The 20,778-nt window shown below is 37.4% G+C and overlaps 2 protein-coding genes across 6 annotated transcripts in view; both read left to right on the forward strand.

Moving 5' to 3' along the window:
• Positions 1-39: 39 nt before the first annotated feature.
• On the forward strand, positions 40-2,677 carry LOC117789174 (protein ERGIC-53). Its single transcript, XM_034628249.1, has 5 exons — positions 40-272; positions 485-1,206; positions 1,354-1,844; positions 1,914-2,039; positions 2,104-2,677. Exons 1-5 carry the CDS (start codon positions 65-67, stop codon positions 2,138-2,140), a joined length of 1,584 nt encoding a protein of 527 aa, XP_034484140.1. The 5' UTR covers positions 40-64; the 3' UTR covers positions 2,141-2,677.
• A 7,662-nt stretch (positions 2,678-10,339) lies between these two features.
• The window catches only part of LOC117788298 (talin-2), a 32,593-nt gene continuing 22,154 nt past the window's right edge, over positions 10,340-20,778 (forward strand). For 4 of the 5 annotated variants that reach the window (XM_034627025.1, XM_034627027.1, XM_034627028.1 and 1 more), the window contains exon 1: positions 10,340-10,469. The gene's annotated coding sequence lies outside the window, so the exon portion shown is untranslated. Of the gene's footprint in view, positions 10,470-13,011; positions 13,205-20,778 lie in introns of those variants that run through there. The other variant, XM_034627026.1, reaches the window with a different exon arrangement.

Genomic DNA, 20,778 nt, shown 5'->3' on the forward strand with positions numbered 1-20,778 from the left:
GGCAACCCTCGGTATGTTATTGGTAGAAAAGGCCAACAATAGTCGCGCTGTCAAACTGTGAAAGATGCAAGCGACCGGGTCGAAATTACTGCTGCCAACGATTTGCAAATTCCTGGCCATTTTCTGCATAATTATTAAAGAAAACTATGTGGCGGCCACTGTGAATCCAAGTGCCATTGGCGTGCATAGACGGTTTGAGTATAAGTACTCGTTTAAGCCGCCATATTTGGCTCAAAAAGATGGCACCGTACCGTTTTGGGAATACGGGGGAAGTAAGTAAAAGACGGGGGCAGCTCCACGTCAGTTGTTTTGGCCGTCTCAAAGCGACTCAACGAGTGCGAGCGAGATGGCAAGCGGCCAGCATCAGCATTGACGAAACTTGAACAACGCAACGCCAAAGCAAAGTGTACACGCAGGCACTTTGTTTAATTTGATTTGAAATCAATGCCAAACTAAATCCCACCTGTTGCTGTCACCATTTCAGATGCCATTGCCAGTGCGGAAAGTGTACGCGTGGCGCCCTCGTTGCGCTCACAAAAGGGCGCCATCTGGACAAAATCGCAGACCAACTTTGACTGGTGGGATGTGGAGATTGTCTTCCGCGTAACGGGACGTGGCCGCATTGGCGCCGACGGTCTGGCGTTCTGGTACACCACCGAGAAGGGAGACTACAATGGTCCCGTATTTGGCTCCTCTGACCGTTGGAACGGTCTGGCCATCATCTTTGATTCGTTCGACAACGACAACAAGCACAATAATCCCTACATTAGTGCTGTGCTGAACGATGGCACCAAGCAGTATGATCATGCCAACGATGGAACGACGCAGCTGCTCAGTGGCTGTCTCAGGGATTTCCGAAACAAGCCGTTCCCAACTCGTGCCCGCATCGAATACTACAACAATGTGCTGACCGTCCTCATCCACAATGGCATGACGAACAACAACGATGACTACGAGATGTGTCTACGTGCCGATGGCGTTCAATTGCCCAGAAATGGTTACTTTGGTATTTCAGCTGCCACTGGTGGCTTGGCCGATGATCACGATGTGTTCCACTTCTTGACCACGTCGCTGCATGCGGCGGGTCAAGTGCAGGAGCCACCAAAGGCGGACAACCAGGAGAAGCTGACACAGGAATACAAGGAGTATCAGGAGAAACTGGAGAAGCAAAAGCAGGAATACAAAAAGGAACATCCAGATGAAGCGGTAAATATAACACTAACATATTTCAGTTGCCACATGTTATCGCAGCTAATCCAAGCTGACACTTAATTGTGATAGACATTGTGTTATCTACGCTGCTGATAATACGTTCATATTTCAAAGGCTTTAATTTCTGGCATTTAATTACAGCACAAAGACGAAGAAGAGTGGGAAGAGTTTTACGAATCGGAGAATCAACGCGAGTTGCGTCAAATCTGGCAGGGTCAGAGTCAGATAGGCGATCATCTGCGCGAACTGTCCCGAAAGGTGGACGAGATCATTGGCCGCCAAGAGAACACACTATCACTTGTCTCCCGCGGCTGTGCGACTGGTGCTGGTCAAGCTCTTCCACCTGCCGCGGCTGGCAGTGCGCCGGTCCAGCAGCTTGCAGGCGGAGTTGGTGTTACCAGGCAGGATGTAGATTTGCTAATTGCTAATCAGAACATTCTGCTTAGCACCATACGTGAAATACGCCAACTGGCGGGCGATATCAATGTGCGTACTGATAACATACAAACAAATCAGAAGAACGCGCCAACAGCACAAATTCAGTCCACGGGCTACGATGTTCAATCGTTGATCACGGAAATGCGGGATGGCATGAATCAGGTCAAACAGGGTATCTCCCATGTGGGTCAGAGGTTAGTTGTCTTTTCGAATTATGCCATCAGTCTGTAATTAACCCATTTTAACCTTTGTGTTCTTTTTAGATTGGGTATGCCTCAAGGCTCGGCGCAGACAGCTCCTTGTCCCACCGGCAGTTGTGTAGGTGTCACGTTGTTCCTAAGCGTAACCGTTGTGCAGCTGCTGCTTGTCTTCATCTACAATATATTCAAGTAAATAATAGTCTTATTTATCTGTTAATTATTTTATATAACTCCCATAATTAACTCTTTGCAGAAACCGCAGCGAGGCGCAAGCGAAAAAGTTCTACTAGGCAGTCTGCTAAGTCAACCAATCAGCAACGTAAACAACACACATTCTCACACACAACACACACACACACCTGACTAGGCGGCAACTAAAATTAGTTGAAATGAAATACTTAAGACTTCAGCAAAGTTTGCTCTACAATATTGTATAATTGTTATTTTACGTAGATCTAATAGATTTGCAAAGCGTCAGGTGCCCAAAATTGAACGTGACTTAACTGTAATGAAACTGAACAATTAATTTGAACAATGTAATAAGCCACATGACAAAAGCCAGAAGACAAATGTTTGCAGTTGTAGTTCGTTAGCATCTTTCACATTGTGTTTGTAACCCAATTTGATAAGTCAAGTCTAAAGTTCCGGTCTACTCTCAATACTGTGCATATCAGTGGACAGATATGAACTACGAACTCTGCATTTCACTATATAAAATGTAAACCTAATGAAACAAAAAAAGAGAAACAAGAATAATAATAATAATACGAGTACATAATGAATTCCGTAAATTTAGCAAATAATTACTTTATGTTTTTTATACGTTATTTGAGCTAGAGCGTCAGAGTCTTAAAGTAAAATTGGCTTCAAGATCTTCCAGACTTAAAATTTTCCCATTTCATGTGCTGTACAATAGACGCGACACATTAAAAAAGTTTTTCAGCCTTTATTATTAGCATGAAATTTAATTAATGTGAAGAATTTCTCACACTTATGTGTAGTTTTTGTTTTCTTCGCATAGACGTTTTATACTGAATATTATATAATAATTATTTATGATAATACAAAGGAAAAGCGTGTTTTTTATATGTTCCATTCCAGTCTCAATGTTTAAAATGAAAATTAAAAACAATTTATAGAAAAGAAATATAAAAATATATATCAGCGGAGTTTTATTTTTGAGATGTTCTAAAAATATTCTTTGAATAGTTTTAAGAAAAAGTATATAGCTTAACTTTTTTTTAACCTTTAGATGTCCTTCTTCAAGGGTATTGGAGAACAATAGTAGAAATCGTTTTCTCCTCGACAATGCGACAAAAATGGCGCCAGTTCGGCGACATTGCAACCTAGCATAGGAAGGGGAAGCAAAAGTTTGTCCATAAAATGTTACTGCCATTGGTGGGTATTGTGGACGGGCATTAAGAGGTTTGGGGTATTTCTACCCAACCGAGCAAAAAACCCCAGCCAAAAGATAAATGGACAGAAGCCAACAGCAGTCGCGGTAAAGCTATAAATATTTTTTACTCAGGCCTCGGGTTTGGGTACGAGTCTGGTTGGATGGAAGCTGGCAAGTATATAGAGCCACCGCTTATGTAACCCCATCTCACATTATGTACATGAAACCGCTGACATTGCGCAGGACCAGTAAAATGCTTGTCCACAGCCGGGGGAGTTGAATGGCTGTTATGTTCTTATAACAGCCAATCGGCATCTGGCGTACAAAATGGCTACGTTTTGGGGGAAACTTCCCGAACAACCTCTGCAGACCTTCTACCATCTATAACAATTAAAGGCCTTAAGTTATTTGCATTATTTGATAAAATCTAATAAAAACAAAAAGTTACGAGTCAGCGATTAAAACAAAAAAAATAAGTCTTTAATTTTTCACAAAAAAAACTTGTTAGGGAAAGATTTAAAGCATCCATAACAGAGATGACAAATAATGATTATTTTCGTTTTTTTTTATTTAAAAAATCAACGACAAGGAAGAAAGATAAGAGAAAAACACCCAATGATCGTTTCCATGAAATCTTTGCATTTTCAGAAGTGATAATTATATGTGATTTTTATTTCTTCTACTCAAAAATAATCATTATCATTGATAAAAATCCTTAAAAATCATGAAATATGTTACTAACTTTTAAAAATAAAACTAATAATCATTACGTTTTCCGATCCATAATCCTAATATTAAAAGCAAGAAATTAAACCGAAACCAATATAGGTTACGGTTTCGGTTCCGGTACGTTCGGAAAAAACTCTTTCGGTAAAAGGTTTTCTTTCAGTTTTCTTCTTTCGGTTTCGGTATCAGTACCGGTACGTAACGTAAATCAATTTTGAAGTATTTTAAAATGTTAAGGTGTCGTTGTATAATAATTATGACATCGAAGTAAATATCTACATCTAGAGAAATACAACTTTTTGAACGAATATAATAAAACTTTTATACAGAATAAATTAAGAGGCCAAACTAGATCAAAATGACATTCAGCTTGACGATCGGTTAGGAATCAAGTTTAAAGTGTTGTTCTATACTAATTATGATATAAAGAGTTGATTAAAAGTAAAAACTTGAGATTTAAAATTTAAAATTTTCCAAATTTCAAAGGGGGTACCCTTACCACCAAAATCGAATTCTAGCAAAATAAACTTTTTTTTTAATAAATTATATTTGAATGCAGATTGAATTTAGAGGCAAAACCATGAACAAGATGTCATTCCGCTTGAAAATCGGTTCAGTTTTGTTTGAGTTATAACTGTTGGAAGTTGGTCAATTCTTTGACCTAGCAACTTTACCACAACCGTACTGGTACAAGCGTTTCGGTTTTCGGTTTTTTAAAGAGAATTATTTTGTTTATGTTTCAGTACCTATTATGAAACGGTTAGTTTCGGTATCCATTTTATTATTGTTTGGCCTTTTTTCATCCTGCATAAAAATTGTAAAATTCAACTTTTATTATTGACTATCCATTTTTCAAATTTTCCCGTTCCCACTTTCTCAGAACTTCAAACCGGCATACCTTTGTCAAATCTTAGCTGATTTCCTATTTGATTCTGCATCAAAATTGTAAAATATAATTTGTTTGCCCTCGCTGTAAATTTTTTTCATGCATTCCCGTTGACACTTTTTCAGAATTTCAAACCAATTCAAACCAAATAAGTAATCTCTACTATGGGTATCTTATTTGCAAATCTCTCCCTCCTAACATAGTATTATTCATAGTTTGAAGTTTGGCTTTAATAATCCGGGGCACATATTTACACATCTGTGGAATTTGTCGCTTACCACAATCCATTAGTAAATGAAATTCATAAATCCCTAACATTCAGCGACGACAATTTGCAACATTTGCCCAGCATTTGCGAAAAAAAAAATAAAATCCGAGTCAAAGTAATGTTTCAATGTTACAGGGTGGATGTTTGTTCCGTACATGGATATGCTGAGTGATTCTCCTCCATATCCATATCCTGAATCCTTTGGCGACAAAAGCTGAGGCAGCGTGACAAATGTTGCGTAAACAAATGGATTACATTGCAACGGGATATGGCTTGGAAAAGCAGTTCCACAAATACATGATAATGAATCATAAATTTCCATAACTGTCATAAGATCCCCACCAGCCCATCTGGCTTAAAGATACATTGTCAATTATCGGCAACTGGGTAAAATTTGCTTTTGCAATTAACTAATAACCTTAATGATTGCAGAATGCTTATATACTTTGATATTGTTTTTTTTTAATACCATTTCATTCGTAGTTCCTTGATTTTCGGATATCATTAAAATTATGTATGTTTTGTATAAAATTTTTAATTGTAAATTAATTTTTCGAGCAATTAATTCGGTTATAAAATAATATGTTTTAATATAACAATATAAAATAAAATTTAAAAAAGGATTTTAGCTTAGCAAACCTAACAAAAAAAAATTATTATAATTAATAAGATTAACATTTAAATATAAAACTGAAAAGGTAAAACATTGAAAAAGTCTGGGCTATTCAAAAAAATGTATATAAATCCAATATTCAGAAACTACAAAACTGCAACAAAAAATAGAAGGCAAAATTGAATATAATAAAATAGTAGGATCCTTAATATTTAGATTTAATAGAACTTGTGATCTACGATACATACAATTTATCGAATCATAGATTAAGATTATTTTAAAATTTTGGTAATACGCTACTTGGTTCAAAGGATTATCAATTTAACTTTCATTTTTAATTTTTTTAATATTTACTCTTTACTCATGTTGCCGTAACATATTTCCTTCATAATGCTTAATTTAGTTAAAATTTACATTCATATCCCATTTTTGCGGTCCTTGACCTGACAACAAAATATTTTTTAGAAAATTTAGAATACTTTTAAATGAGTTATAGGGAAACCACGTCAGATGTTTAATGTTTGTGCAAATGCTTAAGTTTCCCATGCATGCCATTAATTCGCTTAGGCTAGCGAATGACAAAGGATAGCCCATTAGATATAAGTAAGTGACAGTATCACTGACTTCTGCCAAAATAGGAAAACCCCCCGAACACTACAAATAACCACCATGGCGAGCACCCTTTGTGATTTTTGCGAAAAACCAGAACAATACTCGAACTCTGGATAATATTTTGCGCTTTTTGGTATGACGAATCCACATGTCACACTCGCTACTGCATGGAATTCTCATTCTCATTCCCATCCTCCTGCTTTGCTCTCACATCCGTTTAGCGGGCAATCAAGCGTGTAGTGCAATTCAATAAGAGTCTGGCGGATGGAGGATGTCGGGCGACTTGGAGAACTTTATCAACACCCATGTCGGCATTAGTTTTGTTTACAAACTTTCCGTTGCCTTTTTGACAGCCATCGGCAGCATCGTCCGGGGTGGGCCTGGGTTTGGTCTATACATCGATGGGGCGGGGGCACATTTCATGTCAGGGGGTTGCTTGACTGGATTTTTATTTATGAGCACTTAAATCGTAGCGCAAACTAAAATTGCACATTGCATCTACATAAATATGCAATTGCGGGCATGTGAAAATGTTTCGGACAACTCCCGCTGATAAATGATGAAAAAATTAAAAATAAATACGATAGATACAAAGGCCCAGCCTCCCAGCATACTCGTTGAACAACCCCCAGGATCTCAACTTGGACCCTTAACAATTTTAGATGACAGCTCCCGATAATGGTGACATCAATTTGAAACTCAATTGAGCTTGAGTTGTTGTTGTTGTTGTTCGTGTTGCTCGTGTTGTTCCTACAAGTTGTTATTCCTTGATAAATGCTGTGCTATCAGCGACGTTTATCGTTGAGGGCATTTTGACTGGGTGCGACAAGTCAGCGAATTGGAAACTGTCTGTCTGCCTCTCCTCCTTTTCTTCTTCTCCTTTCCACAAGGTAATGAGCTCTGCCTCCCATGTCCAACCACATGTGAGTTGTTTCTCTGGGGCGTTGCAAGTAGTTACATGTTAAATGCTTGCTTAATTGCTCTGACTGAATAGATAAATGACACAAAGATAGCAAAACCCATATAAAGGAACCTCGAATGGCATCAGATACATAGAAGTATCTTCATCCATTGCTCGTCTATATCCAAATGTAGTAAAAAGACTGTGCGACAAATTTTGAACACTAAAACTGAACGCATTTGCATACGAGCATAAAAAAATTATTATATTGAAGACAATAAAATGTTATGAAAAGCCATTAAGTGGCGTTGGAAAAACAAGCTAACGACTACAAATTGTTGACAGTCGTTTGCAACCTCTCTTACCCCCTTTAGAAAGTGAATTTCGTCAGGGGTTTCACCACAAATTATTATGATAGCTGAGCTCGATCCCAGGCACGAGAGCATTCAGTTATGCGCATTATGATGGGCACTTCATAACTCTTAAACTCCTAAACCCTTGGCTGGACTGAATTCGTCGTCTGGGTCGTAAAATGGAAAATGTGAAATGGGAAAAGCAAGCACGAAACTTATGCAATGTCACTGTCGCCTGGATCACGGTCATGGAAGAAACAAATTTTAATTGATGACAATTTCATTAAAATTTTTCGCAGCTGTGGGAGCCGGCAGGCCTTAAAATCTACGAATACAACCGAACGTATTCTGGAGCAATAAAAAATCAAGTAAACAAGCGAGAAGCGTGGGCGATTGTCCTCCTCAAACTCTATGATGATGTTGATGAGGCGACTGCTGGGATTTTTGGAGTGAACGAAGCGTGAAGGATGCAAAAAGTTAATCGCTCAGGCGGTCGACACACTCTCCCCCCTCTCCCTCTACACTTTGTATCGGGATCTGGACAGATGTGTTAATGGGTGCAGGGGTATTTTTTATTGCCCTGCTTAGAGTGCAAGCCACAGAATTCTGTTCGTGTGTACTCTAGCCAAACTCTGTTCGCAATAAGTAAATTGCGTAAATTTATAGCTGCGTAAATTGTTTAATGACTAAACAGTCTATTTATCCGGCCCGTGGCATGCGCTGACATGGTCTAATGGCTGTTGAGGTCGGGCAATTGCGACTGGGATTGGGATTCTTTGTTTGTGGCAAGTGCTGCAAATAAAACAGGTCTAATCTATATAACTGGACTCTATGGGTTGGGAAACTAAGCCAGTACAAAATTAGATGAGGAATCAGAAAGCAGGCAGTTTTTCAAAAATTCAAAAAGAACTTTTTAAGAAAAATCATATTAAACTAAGATATTTTATAAATTTTAATAAAGTTGAAGTCAACAACTAAAAACAATCTACAAAAATTTATTTAACGAACGAGATATTATAATAAATTTCCTTTATAATACTAAAATAGAGGATGTATCAAAATTAAGGACTTCCCAATTGCAAATTCTGTGAGGAAGAAGTTAAGAATTCTTGGACTAGGTCATTCAAACCATTTTAAACTTCTTATATGGGTTGTTGAAAAACTTAATAGTAATTTAGACTGACAATAAAAGCAGCGACTTAGAGAAAATTTTTAGAAAATTAAAGTGGAAACGAGAAAGGTAGGGTTCTTATAAAGTCAAATTTTGAAGAAGTATTAACCAGATACTTCAACATATTTAATTTTCAAGCATAACATTTGTAATATGATATTTCATTAATTTATTTTCTTTTCTTATGAGTCTCTCTAGTGCTATAGAAATGGCTTAGTAACTTGAAATGCATGCGTGCAATTAGATGCCAATAAATCTTTACTAGCTGAAAAAACCCTTAAATTTTGGTTGATAAAATGCCGAAATTATCACAGCAATCTAGAAGATATATGGGCTCAATTCGAGCACTTTTAACCCATTAGCCAACCGGAAGATCGCTCAATTAGTGCTGTTGTTGGTCAGCAACGAATGTGAGTCCCAAGTGGGTCACTTGAAGTCCACATACGTATGTATATGTACTGGTAAAAGGAAAGGCTTTCGGCTTTGCAGTTGTGCCAACAAAGTGACATAAATCTTTTGTACGCCGTCAGAAATTCAAGCGGAACCAAAGCAATGACGCAGCAGGACCTCAATACTAGTTATATCTACGATATATGTACGAGTAGTTCCAGCTACAAGTCACATGTCGATGGGTTGGCCAGTCATAACAGAACGCATGCATGCCCCGAGATTTATAGGCATAGGGCGGGCGCGAGAACGGTCGCTGGGATTGTCTATTTGTAAAATCTTCGATGGGATCAGAATCGGCATCAATGCCGGATGCGCAAAACGACAGGCGTTCGATTGAAATTAATTGAATTTGCGCCCTACATGAAGCGCGACTACAACTTGACTTGGATGGACCATGGACCATGGTTACTTCCTGTTTATGCTCGAGATGTTTTCTAGCATAAATTACGCATATGATATGGGTGGAAAATCCCAGTAACATTGTCGTCTCAGTTTTCGCCGTCGTCGCCGTCGAAAAACAGGAACATTAAATTTATTTTTATTTCAGCGAGATGCCTTACAACCCCCAATAGGAAAAACAACATGAACAACACTAAGCGCTTAGTAAAGTCCCCCTTCCCATCCACGATTGTCGCACGATATGCGGTCCACTGAGTTTTTGCCAAAGTCATGAATTTTCCTTATTTTTATGATTTCTATTTCATGTATTTTTGCTGGCCAAGATTTCAGTTTTTGTTTTGGCACTGAAGAGATTGCTATCATCTATGTATTTGTTCCTTAGGGTTGAACATGTGCTTGGTGTTTTTGGCTGACTCTTAACGGCGGCCAAAAGCACAGACTCACGCCGGAAGTGCTGATCGTCAGGAAAGGCAGACAAATTTATCACACAGAAATGTGGGGGTGCGTACAAGCGTCTTTGGTATCATTAATCATGAAGTTGTATCAAATGCTGCCAAATATTACAATTGTAAAATACCTTTAGGTTATTCAACAATTTAAGTTAAAATTGCAGCAAATATTAAATTTGGCGCCTACCGCCCACCTGCGCTAGCAGCCATGCGCATTTATCGAACTATCGCAGTCGCATTTATCGAAACGATATGTAATATCGATATATGCACGAGAGCGTCAGTGTTGCACTGCAATTATCGATAAGCGCGACTTATTCTATCGCCCTGTTTTATTGTGTTATTTTATTTATACGTTTTTAACTATCTTCGCACCTGATTTTCTACGCAATTCTGTAAGTTTATAACAATTAAGCCATCCAAGTGTCGCGTACAATTCAATAAGTTGTAATTTTTGTGTTTTGTGCATGAAAACAAGGCAAGTGTAAATTCAGCTGCAAACTTGTGTTGTTGTTGTTGTTTTTGCTGCTGCTGGTGCTCCCTCTTTTGGGGTGGTCAGCGGCAGCTCCATTAAACAGCGCCCAGTGTGCCCTTTATATATTTGTTATGATGGTCACGCGAATTCTGACCCGTTTCGATGGCGCCGCCTCTCCATTTTTTGCGTTAAAGCGACCAGCTGGAGTTTTCTATCTGTTGTAGTTGTCGCTGTCATTGCCACCCGCATGCCGCCTGCAGCTGTGTGAGTGTGTGTGTGTGCGCGTGTGTGTTTTAAGTCTGTGTGTATGCTTGAGTGTTTATTGTTTGTTTGGCGTACGTTTTATGCTAATTAAGTGCAACTTTATTTGCTGCAACACGCCCCATTATCGGTCCCCTAGTTTGCGGCGGAAGCAATAAAATTTTCTGTATGTAATTCAATTAACACTAAGTAGGCATAGGTCCTTTAACCCATTGACAACAAGAGTGCCTCGTGACTTTAACCTTGATCACAATTATTTGAATTCTTCAAGACATAAAAGATGTTGACAATTCAAAGTCCGCTTCAGCCCATCAAGCTTAGAGAAGCAATTCTACATGCATGGTTTTCAGATATTTGCATTTTTCTTTAACGTCGAATGCTTGAAAAATCGAACATGTTAATTTAATACACAAATATTTATTTGCATATATTTACTTACATTTGTCAAACATGACCTAGAAAACTACATAGATTATTCCTTTCTATAAAATGAGAAGAATATACAACATAATTTTTCCATTGTCGGCAATGTGCAAATATCGGCAATGTGTTATTTTTCCATATTATTAATCTAGAATATTTGACAATGTTTCTAAATTAAATTAAATTACCTTATATCCCTACGCTAAAAGAATTTCCTTATAAATTAACGCACTAGTCACAATTAACTTTGTATACATATTTATTAAACTATTGATCAGACATTTTGTTATTAATTTCTTAAGTCTTAGAGCATTTTAGCGAATTCTTTTCACATACATAAAATCACACAAGTTATTTTTATTTTAATGAAAAAGAACCTTATCCTTATATAAATCTAGTCCCCTGGGCTTCTAATGAAACTGCAATAAAAATAATAACGAATACAAATCGCTTGTTAATAAATTTTGGTAGTACAGTAAAATGCGGGTAAAATTTTTAAGCTAAAGTTTGCAAAACGTTTTGATAAAAATATATAAAACATTCAATGTATTTTTGTTTTGAATTATTGCTTTCCAGGCGACAAACTCAAATGAAGCTCATATTGTATCAACATTATTGTTGCTTCAATTGTTCTTGTTGTTTTTTTTCGACTTGTTTATCGGCTGTATGCCGACTGATTGAAAAGCCAACGAAGTACTTTCCGTGCGATTATAACGCGCAGCTGACGATAAGATAAGTCAACGTCTTCAGTAGTACATTTGACTGTCAACAGGAACGTCAAGGGCTGAAGCAACTGATTAAGATGTTCCTGCTGCCCGATGACAATGCGAATTGCTTTAATTAACTGCAATTGCAACCCTTAGCTTAGTGTTCGAGGGGAACGCAAAGTTAAAATCGGATCCCGAGATAGCGCGTGTGCATCTCCCGCTGGTTTAAAGATTTCACTTTTTCAATTGTTGAGAGAACGGCAGGAGGCAAGCAAGCATTATGTCAGTCGCTCCATCAATTGCCTAATGACTGTGTCAATAATTGAGCATAATTGAAAAACAAGGGGCGTCGTCCAGGGCGACTCATCATCATCGTAGCATCTCATCCACCAAACTAAGGCATCAATGCTAAAGAAACTCGTTTTTGTTTTGCGTCTCATTTGTTTACACACTTTATTGTCAGTACGTATTTAAGTAAATACATATTTACATAAATATATACGTAATGTATGAAAGTGCTTGGATCTCAACTCACTATTCAATTCAATTTATTGCCTTGCAACGTGTGACAAATTTTGTTGCCTTCAAACAGTATACAGTGCGTTCTAATAAGTTTAAGCACAGTGTGGACAAACAATCTTTTATTTATTTACTCTTTTTCCAGCTAATTTGAAAGTGACTAACACTTTTGGCCGGCTGACTATTCATTCAACTTCCACTTCCACTTTGTCGCTTCCTCTTTTTGCGTCTTGCAATAAATTTGTAAAACAAAAGAGCAGCAACAACAACAATTGCCCATCGCTTACAGAAATTAGTCATCACGACATTCGTTGTGCTTGTTATTGTTGTCGTTATGCACCCACTGGCATGGGTCCATCACCTTGTATTTCACACTCTCTACGCTCTCTCACACTCTCTCCATTTGCCCAGTTTTCGTTTTGTTTACATTTGCCTGCCATGGCGATCGAGCGCCAAAGAGCGAAATGAGCGCAGCAGGTGCCGTGAGTGGCGCTCATTTCTTTTTGTGCTCTGCTCTCTGGGGACTGCGTTGGTTGGCTCTCTGAGCCGCTTGCGTTCGGCGCGCTGCTGTAGGCGCGCCTCAGTTGAGTTTTAACCGTCGTCGGTGCCGATTCGTGCCGTGGCCGAGATCGATAGCTATATACGAGTACATATATTTGTGTTTGTGTGTTTGTATGTGCGATATTCAAGTTCAAATATCAAAAAGCAATAAATAAATTTAAAACGCCAGAAAATTTAGCAAAAGGTATATATAAATATATATACGAAGAATACATATGTATTGCAGCAGTTATCGTCGATTTTTGGCTATCGTATATTCTTGAACATATGCGAATGTGTGTGCTGCGACCTTTGCGTGTATTAGTGCGTGACATATGGCGTTATTTTAACGGATAAAAGAAACAAAAAAAAAAAAGCCATACGTCAGGCACAAATAAGCAAATTAATTGTGCAATCTCGACGTGTTGCAACCAAACAACAGAGACGCCCACGCGCTGCCCGTATGCTCAGCGCCTGCGCAACGTGTCGAGTAAAACAAATCAAAAAAGAAGTTCAAAAAACTAGAGTCCTTTTTGTTTTTAGTCTTATAGTCACATTTGTAGCACCGTAAAAGTGTTTTGTATTTTCTTGTGTTGTCTATCAAGTTAAAAACAACCAGAGAATTACCTCATCGCTTGCGCGCGCTGCCGCTGACGTAGCGCTCTGCCCCTGACTTTATTTTATTAGTGTTATTTTTCATTCTATATTTCTTCTACATATGTATACTACGTATGATTTGTACAACTGTATGTATGTATTGGTGTGCGTGCGTGTGTACGGTTCGTATGCTGCGCTGCCAGCTAGTTTACACAGCCAACTGCTACTGTGGATCTCTGTTTTTTCTTCTTCTTCCCCTCCCCCTCACCCGCCTCCCACCAGTGCCTCCACTGATCTGACCGCTTTGTGTTTCATAAAAAATAAACGAATGTATATGCAAGATACTTGCGACGACATTTGTTTTATTCGTAAGTTGATTTGTTTTTTGTTTTTATTTCGTTCGTTCGCTTTTTTTTGTTATTTTTTTATTTGCATTTCAATCTCTGTGCGTTCATTTCGAGCTTTTTGTCATAATCCATTAGCCAGTTGCTGCCTCAGTCGCAGTCGCAGTCGCCGTCGCAGTCTGCGTCGCTGTTGGCGCAGCAGTTTACGTTTTTGTGTTGTTGTCCACACGTTGTTTTGTTTGATCGTTTGGCAAATTTCACTGCGGTTTTTTTTTTGTGGGCGTATTTTGTATTCCCTATTATCTTTCTTAAAAATGTCAATGCTCGTTGATAGTATTGTTGTTATTGTTGTGGTCTGTATTTTATCTTGCCTCTCTCCACACAAAGCTTTTGACCTTATTTAAGAGCTTCGGTTATGGTATGCAAGCCACATAAACAAATCACATAAAGAAATCAAAGCTCATTTTCACTTCATGCCATCGCTCTCAAATTGTCGCGCTCTCGAATTTGTTGCTGTGTGGGCTTAGCGTCTTGGACTTGGACGTGGTCGTCATCATGGTTGTTGTAGTTGCTGTAGCTGTAAATGTAGTTGTAGTTGCTTTTGCATCCGTTCATGTTTGATATACGCACACACACACTAAATAACAATTCCATTCAGTAGAAAAATGCAAATGACAACTCAAAGTGTAAAGTGTTTGTGGGCGGTTGTTTGTTGCGCCCAATTTTGGATATGTTTTAATCGGTTGCATTTAGATATATTTTTGCATACATTCATTAATCGAGTTGAGTTTCCATTCATTTGGTACTACACTTGTTCCCCACCTGCCCCAGTCCTCTCCGAGTCCAGTTGCCAGTTCCCCAAAATGAGTTGTCGCACAACTTTCGAATGGATTTCGCGGTTAAATCGTACTTATTTTTTACGATTTTGTGGTGATTTTAATTAGTTGGAGTTTGGCACGCTTGAAATGTGTAATACAGCTTAACTTTTCTTTACCACTTAATTACACAGATTATATTTTAGATACATTTCATATTACATATTCTTTATTGTATTTGATACAAGTTTATGCCAAATTGCCTTAATTTCGAATTCATTTTCACAGATTTTCCAAAACTGTTGTCAATTGTCAGACTGCACAAATAAGGCTGAAAATAAAGCAAACAAATGTTTGCCTCATTTTTCAAGCTCAATTAAAACAAATTAAGCAAGAAATTTGTAACTTTTTGAGTCTGCAGAGTGTGTGTACAATATCAAAATTCAGTGCTCTAAATGCCCAGCAACAACAATAAAAACAACAACAGTGTAGACGAGGCAATAACAATTAAGTACAAAAATAACAACTGTGTGCTCTATTTTTTTAACGCCTCAGCATTTTCATTTGTGCAGTGCACAAACTACAACATACATATATGTTTACATATGCATATGTGTGTGTGTGTGTGTATTTCTCTACATAGATACAGATACTGATACTTGTGCCGCCTTTCAAACTGCTGCCGCACACATGTTTCAGTCTTTGAGAAACAACAACCCAAACACAAAATACAAAATACCAAAAAAAAAAAAACAAGTAATTTGCCCTAGTAAAGAGTGCTCGACTTAGAGATACTACGTATGTAGAGATCCCTTTAAAATTAATGGATATTTTAAAAAGAAGATCGCTCTTGGAACATAAATATTTTTTTAAATTGAAAAAAGTAAGATTTCTGATATTTCTAGACTGAAGTATGTTATTGTTTTATATAAACTATATTAATACTTGGCTTTATTCATTATAACTCAAGAAAAAACGTAAGAAATTACGTATAATATGCTTAAATTCAGGTTGATTAAACAATGTCTTTATAATTGAGTATATAATACCCTTAAACCTACTTATTTACTTTGCTATTTCAATTTCATTTACTCTTATTTGTTATACACTTTACATGCACTTTAAAAGGTATAAAATATCGCAAAATAACCAAAAATACGAGTTTACTCTGAGCAATAACCAGAATCAGAATTGAGTTTTTCTATTGAGTACGATAGGCTTTTGCCATAATACGCGTGGATACATATACATATGCATATTTATATATAGTTTATTGTTTTGGAATGTTTCTTAATTACGCGGAACTCAAGTGGCAAGTGGAGGTGGCTGCCTCTTTCTTATTGTTGCACGAGATTCAGAAATGAACTAAAAAAGAATTGAAACCAAAGCAAAATCGATGCGAGTGGGCGACCTCAATGGAATTTCAAGCATTTCCTTTTTGACTTCAATTCCGTTTGTAAGTCCAAGTCCAATTATAATTCCAAGTCCCATTTCATGATTCTTCAGCCCATTTTGCACACTCAACCGCTTAGTCATCCAAATGGAAATCATGTGGACTATTGCTCCTTCCTTCCTGATAAGGATTATTATAATTATTATTATGCATTTTATTCATTTATTAATGTGTTCATATGCATTTAAATCTATATATAGAAAACGCTCGTTGTCTTTCGTCATAGTCGTTTCCAGTTCTCATGTCTCAAGTTGTCGCCTTGTTGGGGAGAAGCACGAATGAATGAAAAGATTTATGCAAAATGAGTTTTGCGCTGTGCATTTTATTTTGATTATTTACTCACAGTTACTCACAAATATGTATATATATATTTATTTATATTTGTTTTGTTTATAGGCTTTTATCTTGACGATACCAAAAAAGAGGGAAAGGCTGGCCTTACTTCTACCGTATAAATCGTAAAACCTTTGCTTAATTACGTCACTCACTTGATTGACCAGATATGTAGATAGCATAGCAGACTCCTTATTCCCTCCTCTGTCTGTCTGTCTGTCGAATCGCATATTTACTGCAAATTCTGCTCACAGTGGGCAGTCTGAAATGTTTCCAGCAAAAATGCGAGTAATTTGATACATTTTAAGTGCTTCGACTTTGAAGATTATCATAAGTTCTTGAAACAATTGTCAAATGTTCTCGTCATTCAGCTGTTTCTTTTAGCATTCTTTAAAGATATTGCTGAACTTGGTATAATCAAATAAAAATATTCTTAAACGTCTAAAATTTCAATAAAATAAAATTTAATTTAAAATAACTCCCTCTAATACTCTTTGGTTCATTCTGATAAAATTATATTGCCTATTTTAAATTTTATTCAGAATTTTAATCGTAATAAGCAGATTAATTTTCAAGTTAAACTTGAAGCGTTAGATTGTTAAGTAAACAATAGTCTAAGTAAAAGATTTTTCTACATTATTAAAGCATATGTATTTGCTGCCTGAATATGATAGCTGAAATACATCTTTTCATATTAATCTTAGTTAATTCAAATTCCATTCCTGCAAGTTCAATCCTAATCAAATTAAACTCTACTCAAGTTGGCTATGATAACGGAAATTGTGCTCCTTAAATGCCCTACCCTACTGCACCCATGGAATCTTCATTCCCCTAAGTGAGCTGATATGCTCATCCATCGCGTGTCGTGTCCATTGGCAGTTATCGCTAGTTTTCTCGCCTGGCCTTGGATGGAATGGGGTGCAGCCGTTAATCAATGAACGGCTTTGTCAGTCGGACTGTCGTACTGTGGGAGAGTGTAAAAAGTATTTCGCATTTTACGTCTTATTCTCATTTAGTTTATGGATGCAATGTGGCATTCAAGTGCTGTCCGACTACGCAAATCGCATGCCAAAGTCAACGTGGCAACGGGAGCCGCCCCAGAGTTATATATAAAATATGTACATATCTATATGTATATATATTGCTACACACATATGTATAAGTGAGATGTGTATTTTGTCTCTTTTGGCACTCACTTGTGCGAAAATCCATTGGAGCCCGACTGGCGGGAGCCTAATTTTTTTTTTTTGCCGTCAAGCAACGAAGGAGGATATGAAGGAGAAGAAGTAGGGAAAGTAGGAGAAGGAGTAGCAGGCAACTAAAGTGCTTGGCAGCCAATCATAAAATTGCTTTGGCAAATGTCTTGGCAAGTTTTTCCATTTTCCTGGCCGTGGGAAATGTGAGCTCAAGGATTTCATTGTATATTATTGTAAGAGTATTTATATCATTTAAAGCATAAGTGTGACTTAATTAAAGATAATCAGTTCCAGAAAAAAGGATTTACACACACATGACACACTCCTCTGAATGGGGTTTAATTAGCCAACTGATGTCTATCTGTTGACATAATTTGTCCACATTATGTTGCCATCCACCTTGATGCAGGCTAATTGAAAATTACAAGCCACTCAACCACACACACACACACCCACTCATCCAACCATACACACACACACTCGCACACACGCACACTCAGTGGATTGGTTACATCCCCCTTTTGAACGTCATTCGATTTGATTTGTTTGTTTGCTTGCTTTTTGTTTGTTGTTTATTTATTGTGTATTTTGTTACTTTTAATGCATCTTTTATCTGGATTTTGCCATCAATAAGCCAAAGCCAATGGATGCTCATTGTTGCCGCTGTCGAGCTGATAGTGATACAAAATTTGTGCCCCATTGTGTGGCAAGACAGACATAAGAGAGTTGCCCGAGTGACGACAGCGACGACGTCGACGTCTTGTTTACTCAAATTACAGCTGGGGTTATCTGCGGTTCCATCCAAAGTGCCATTCCCATGCCATGAACTGCTCTAAGCCAAAGTTCGAATGGGCCCTGTTTGTCTAGTTGACCCGACCCGCTGCTGGGTGGGCCCACACTCCTCCTCTCTCTCTCTCTTTCTCTCTCTTTTACACACTCTCTCGCTCCATCTCTATCTTAACTCTTGCGTTTATTTGCTTAAGCAGTTGATGTGTTTATCTCTCGCAGTCGGAACTGCTCTACTTTACTTTAAAATTTGCATTTCGAAATTCCAGCGAAATCTTATCTGTATACAGAATAATTTTAATTGTAAGTTGTCGATCATTTGCTGATCGTGAGTTGATTGACCTGTAAATAGAGAAGAAGTATGATTGTATAATGGTAATCTAAGTACGTTTGTTTTCTTCAAGTTATCAGAGAAATGCGATAAGGCAAGATAAGAGTCTGGGGAATATAAAACTTTCTTTCAACAAAAACGTGCTTTGATGTGCTGAGTAGTAACATATTTCTCTATGAAAAAGATCAATGACATACTCTTATTTATACACATAAATTTATTAAAATTTGATGAAAAAATATTAAGGAATTATTTTTAGAAAGATAGATATCGTTATCCTGACATGAGAATACTTTTAGATGTTTGAAGAGAACGTACTCTGAAGTACTATAATATAAAAAAGAATTATTTCTATTTTTCAAAGAGTTTTTCCTATTTCAACGATCTCTTCCCAAACAGGTTGTTGCTTAACCATCTTTAACCTTGTTTTCTACATCATGACACATTTTGGCTAATGATTTTTTGGGACACAATTACAGCCAAAGCATTCAGTCAGTTGCCCGACAATTTCCGCTGACATCAATTGTATATAAACGCTGCGAATCATCATCATTCGGGCGAAACTAATAATCCACGGCAGTGTCTATGCTCGGACCATCTGGCTGGGACCTCTAAACTGACTTGCTCACAAATGCACAAAAACGAAATATCTAAAAATTGTGCGATGACTCATTCGCGTAAAAATCAAATTAAAGACCCCACAACCCCAACAGAGCAAAGCAATCGTCGTCTGACGGGCTATATAATCTACATATTCGTATATAATTTGAGGGCGGAGAGATCTCGAGATCTGCCTCTGGTGTTACACATAGATTCACTGAATCTTTCATCGACTATCGCACCTTTTTACTGACGTTGACTTTGCCGGTGTTTTTAGTACTTTTTGATCTTGGCACGTCTGCTGCTTCTTCTCCCACCTCTCTCTATCTGTTCTATTTTCAAACTGCCATGAAAAATGTGACAGTAGTGGGCGTGGACGGGGAGAGGAACAGAAGAAAACAGAGCTGTTTTCTTTCATTGATGCGCCCTACGCTTCAATTTGGAAAATCCATTTGAATCTCTTACATTCGATTTATGCTGCTCTTCGAATTATGCTTTGTTTACCTTGAAAATTCTGCTCAATTTTGTTTATTTTTAGTGTATGTATCTCTATGTGTGTGTGTATCTGTGATATATATCTATATAGATACATATTACGTTGGATTTTATGCGCTGCGTGTTGGTTTGGTTTAATTAAAATCTCTGGGGTTTTAATCACCATCCAAACTTGAGCTCATTGTTAATTTTTCAACACATATAGCATTGTTTTTTCGTGTATTTTTTATGATTGTTTTTTATTTTTGTGATTTATTGTATGGTGGGTGATTTATTAAATATGCTAGAAGATTTTTAAATAAAGAAAAATATACTTTTAAATATTCAACTGGAATTGAACCGGATTAATGTTTTAGATAATTTTATCTGTCAGAGTATAACTTCTAGAGATCTTTAGGGTAATGAATTGAAGATGTCTAAAAGAATTTGTACTGAATATGTGATAAATAATTCCAAGTTACAGAAATTATAATAATTAAATGACAGGCTTAAATAAATTCAGTTCTTTAATATTCCAATGCTCTTAACTAATAGAAAAGCCGCTTAAAAGCTTTAAATTACGCTCAAAGTGAGTTTTAAAAGTGTCACTTGTCGCTTGTCAGTTGGCAAATCAAATATTTAGATACACAGAGTACTTTAGTGGTATCCAATCTTGTTAAACCCTGCCCACGGATCGTACGTGCTCCCAGCGCCTAGACAAACGACGACAACTGTGCCGATGATTGTGAGAATCGTGCCAAGGTCTCAGATTGTGTTCGCTTTAACTACGTGCCGTTATCGGGCCGTAAGAACAACGCCGTCGCGATGGGCTTAAACAACAATCGGCCTA

Source organism: Drosophila innubila (genome assembly GCF_004354385.1).
Source record: "Drosophila innubila isolate TH190305 chromosome 3L unlocalized genomic scaffold, UK_Dinn_1.0 0_D_3L, whole genome shotgun sequence".
Classification (NCBI taxonomy): domain Eukaryota; kingdom Metazoa; phylum Arthropoda; class Insecta; order Diptera; family Drosophilidae; genus Drosophila; species Drosophila innubila.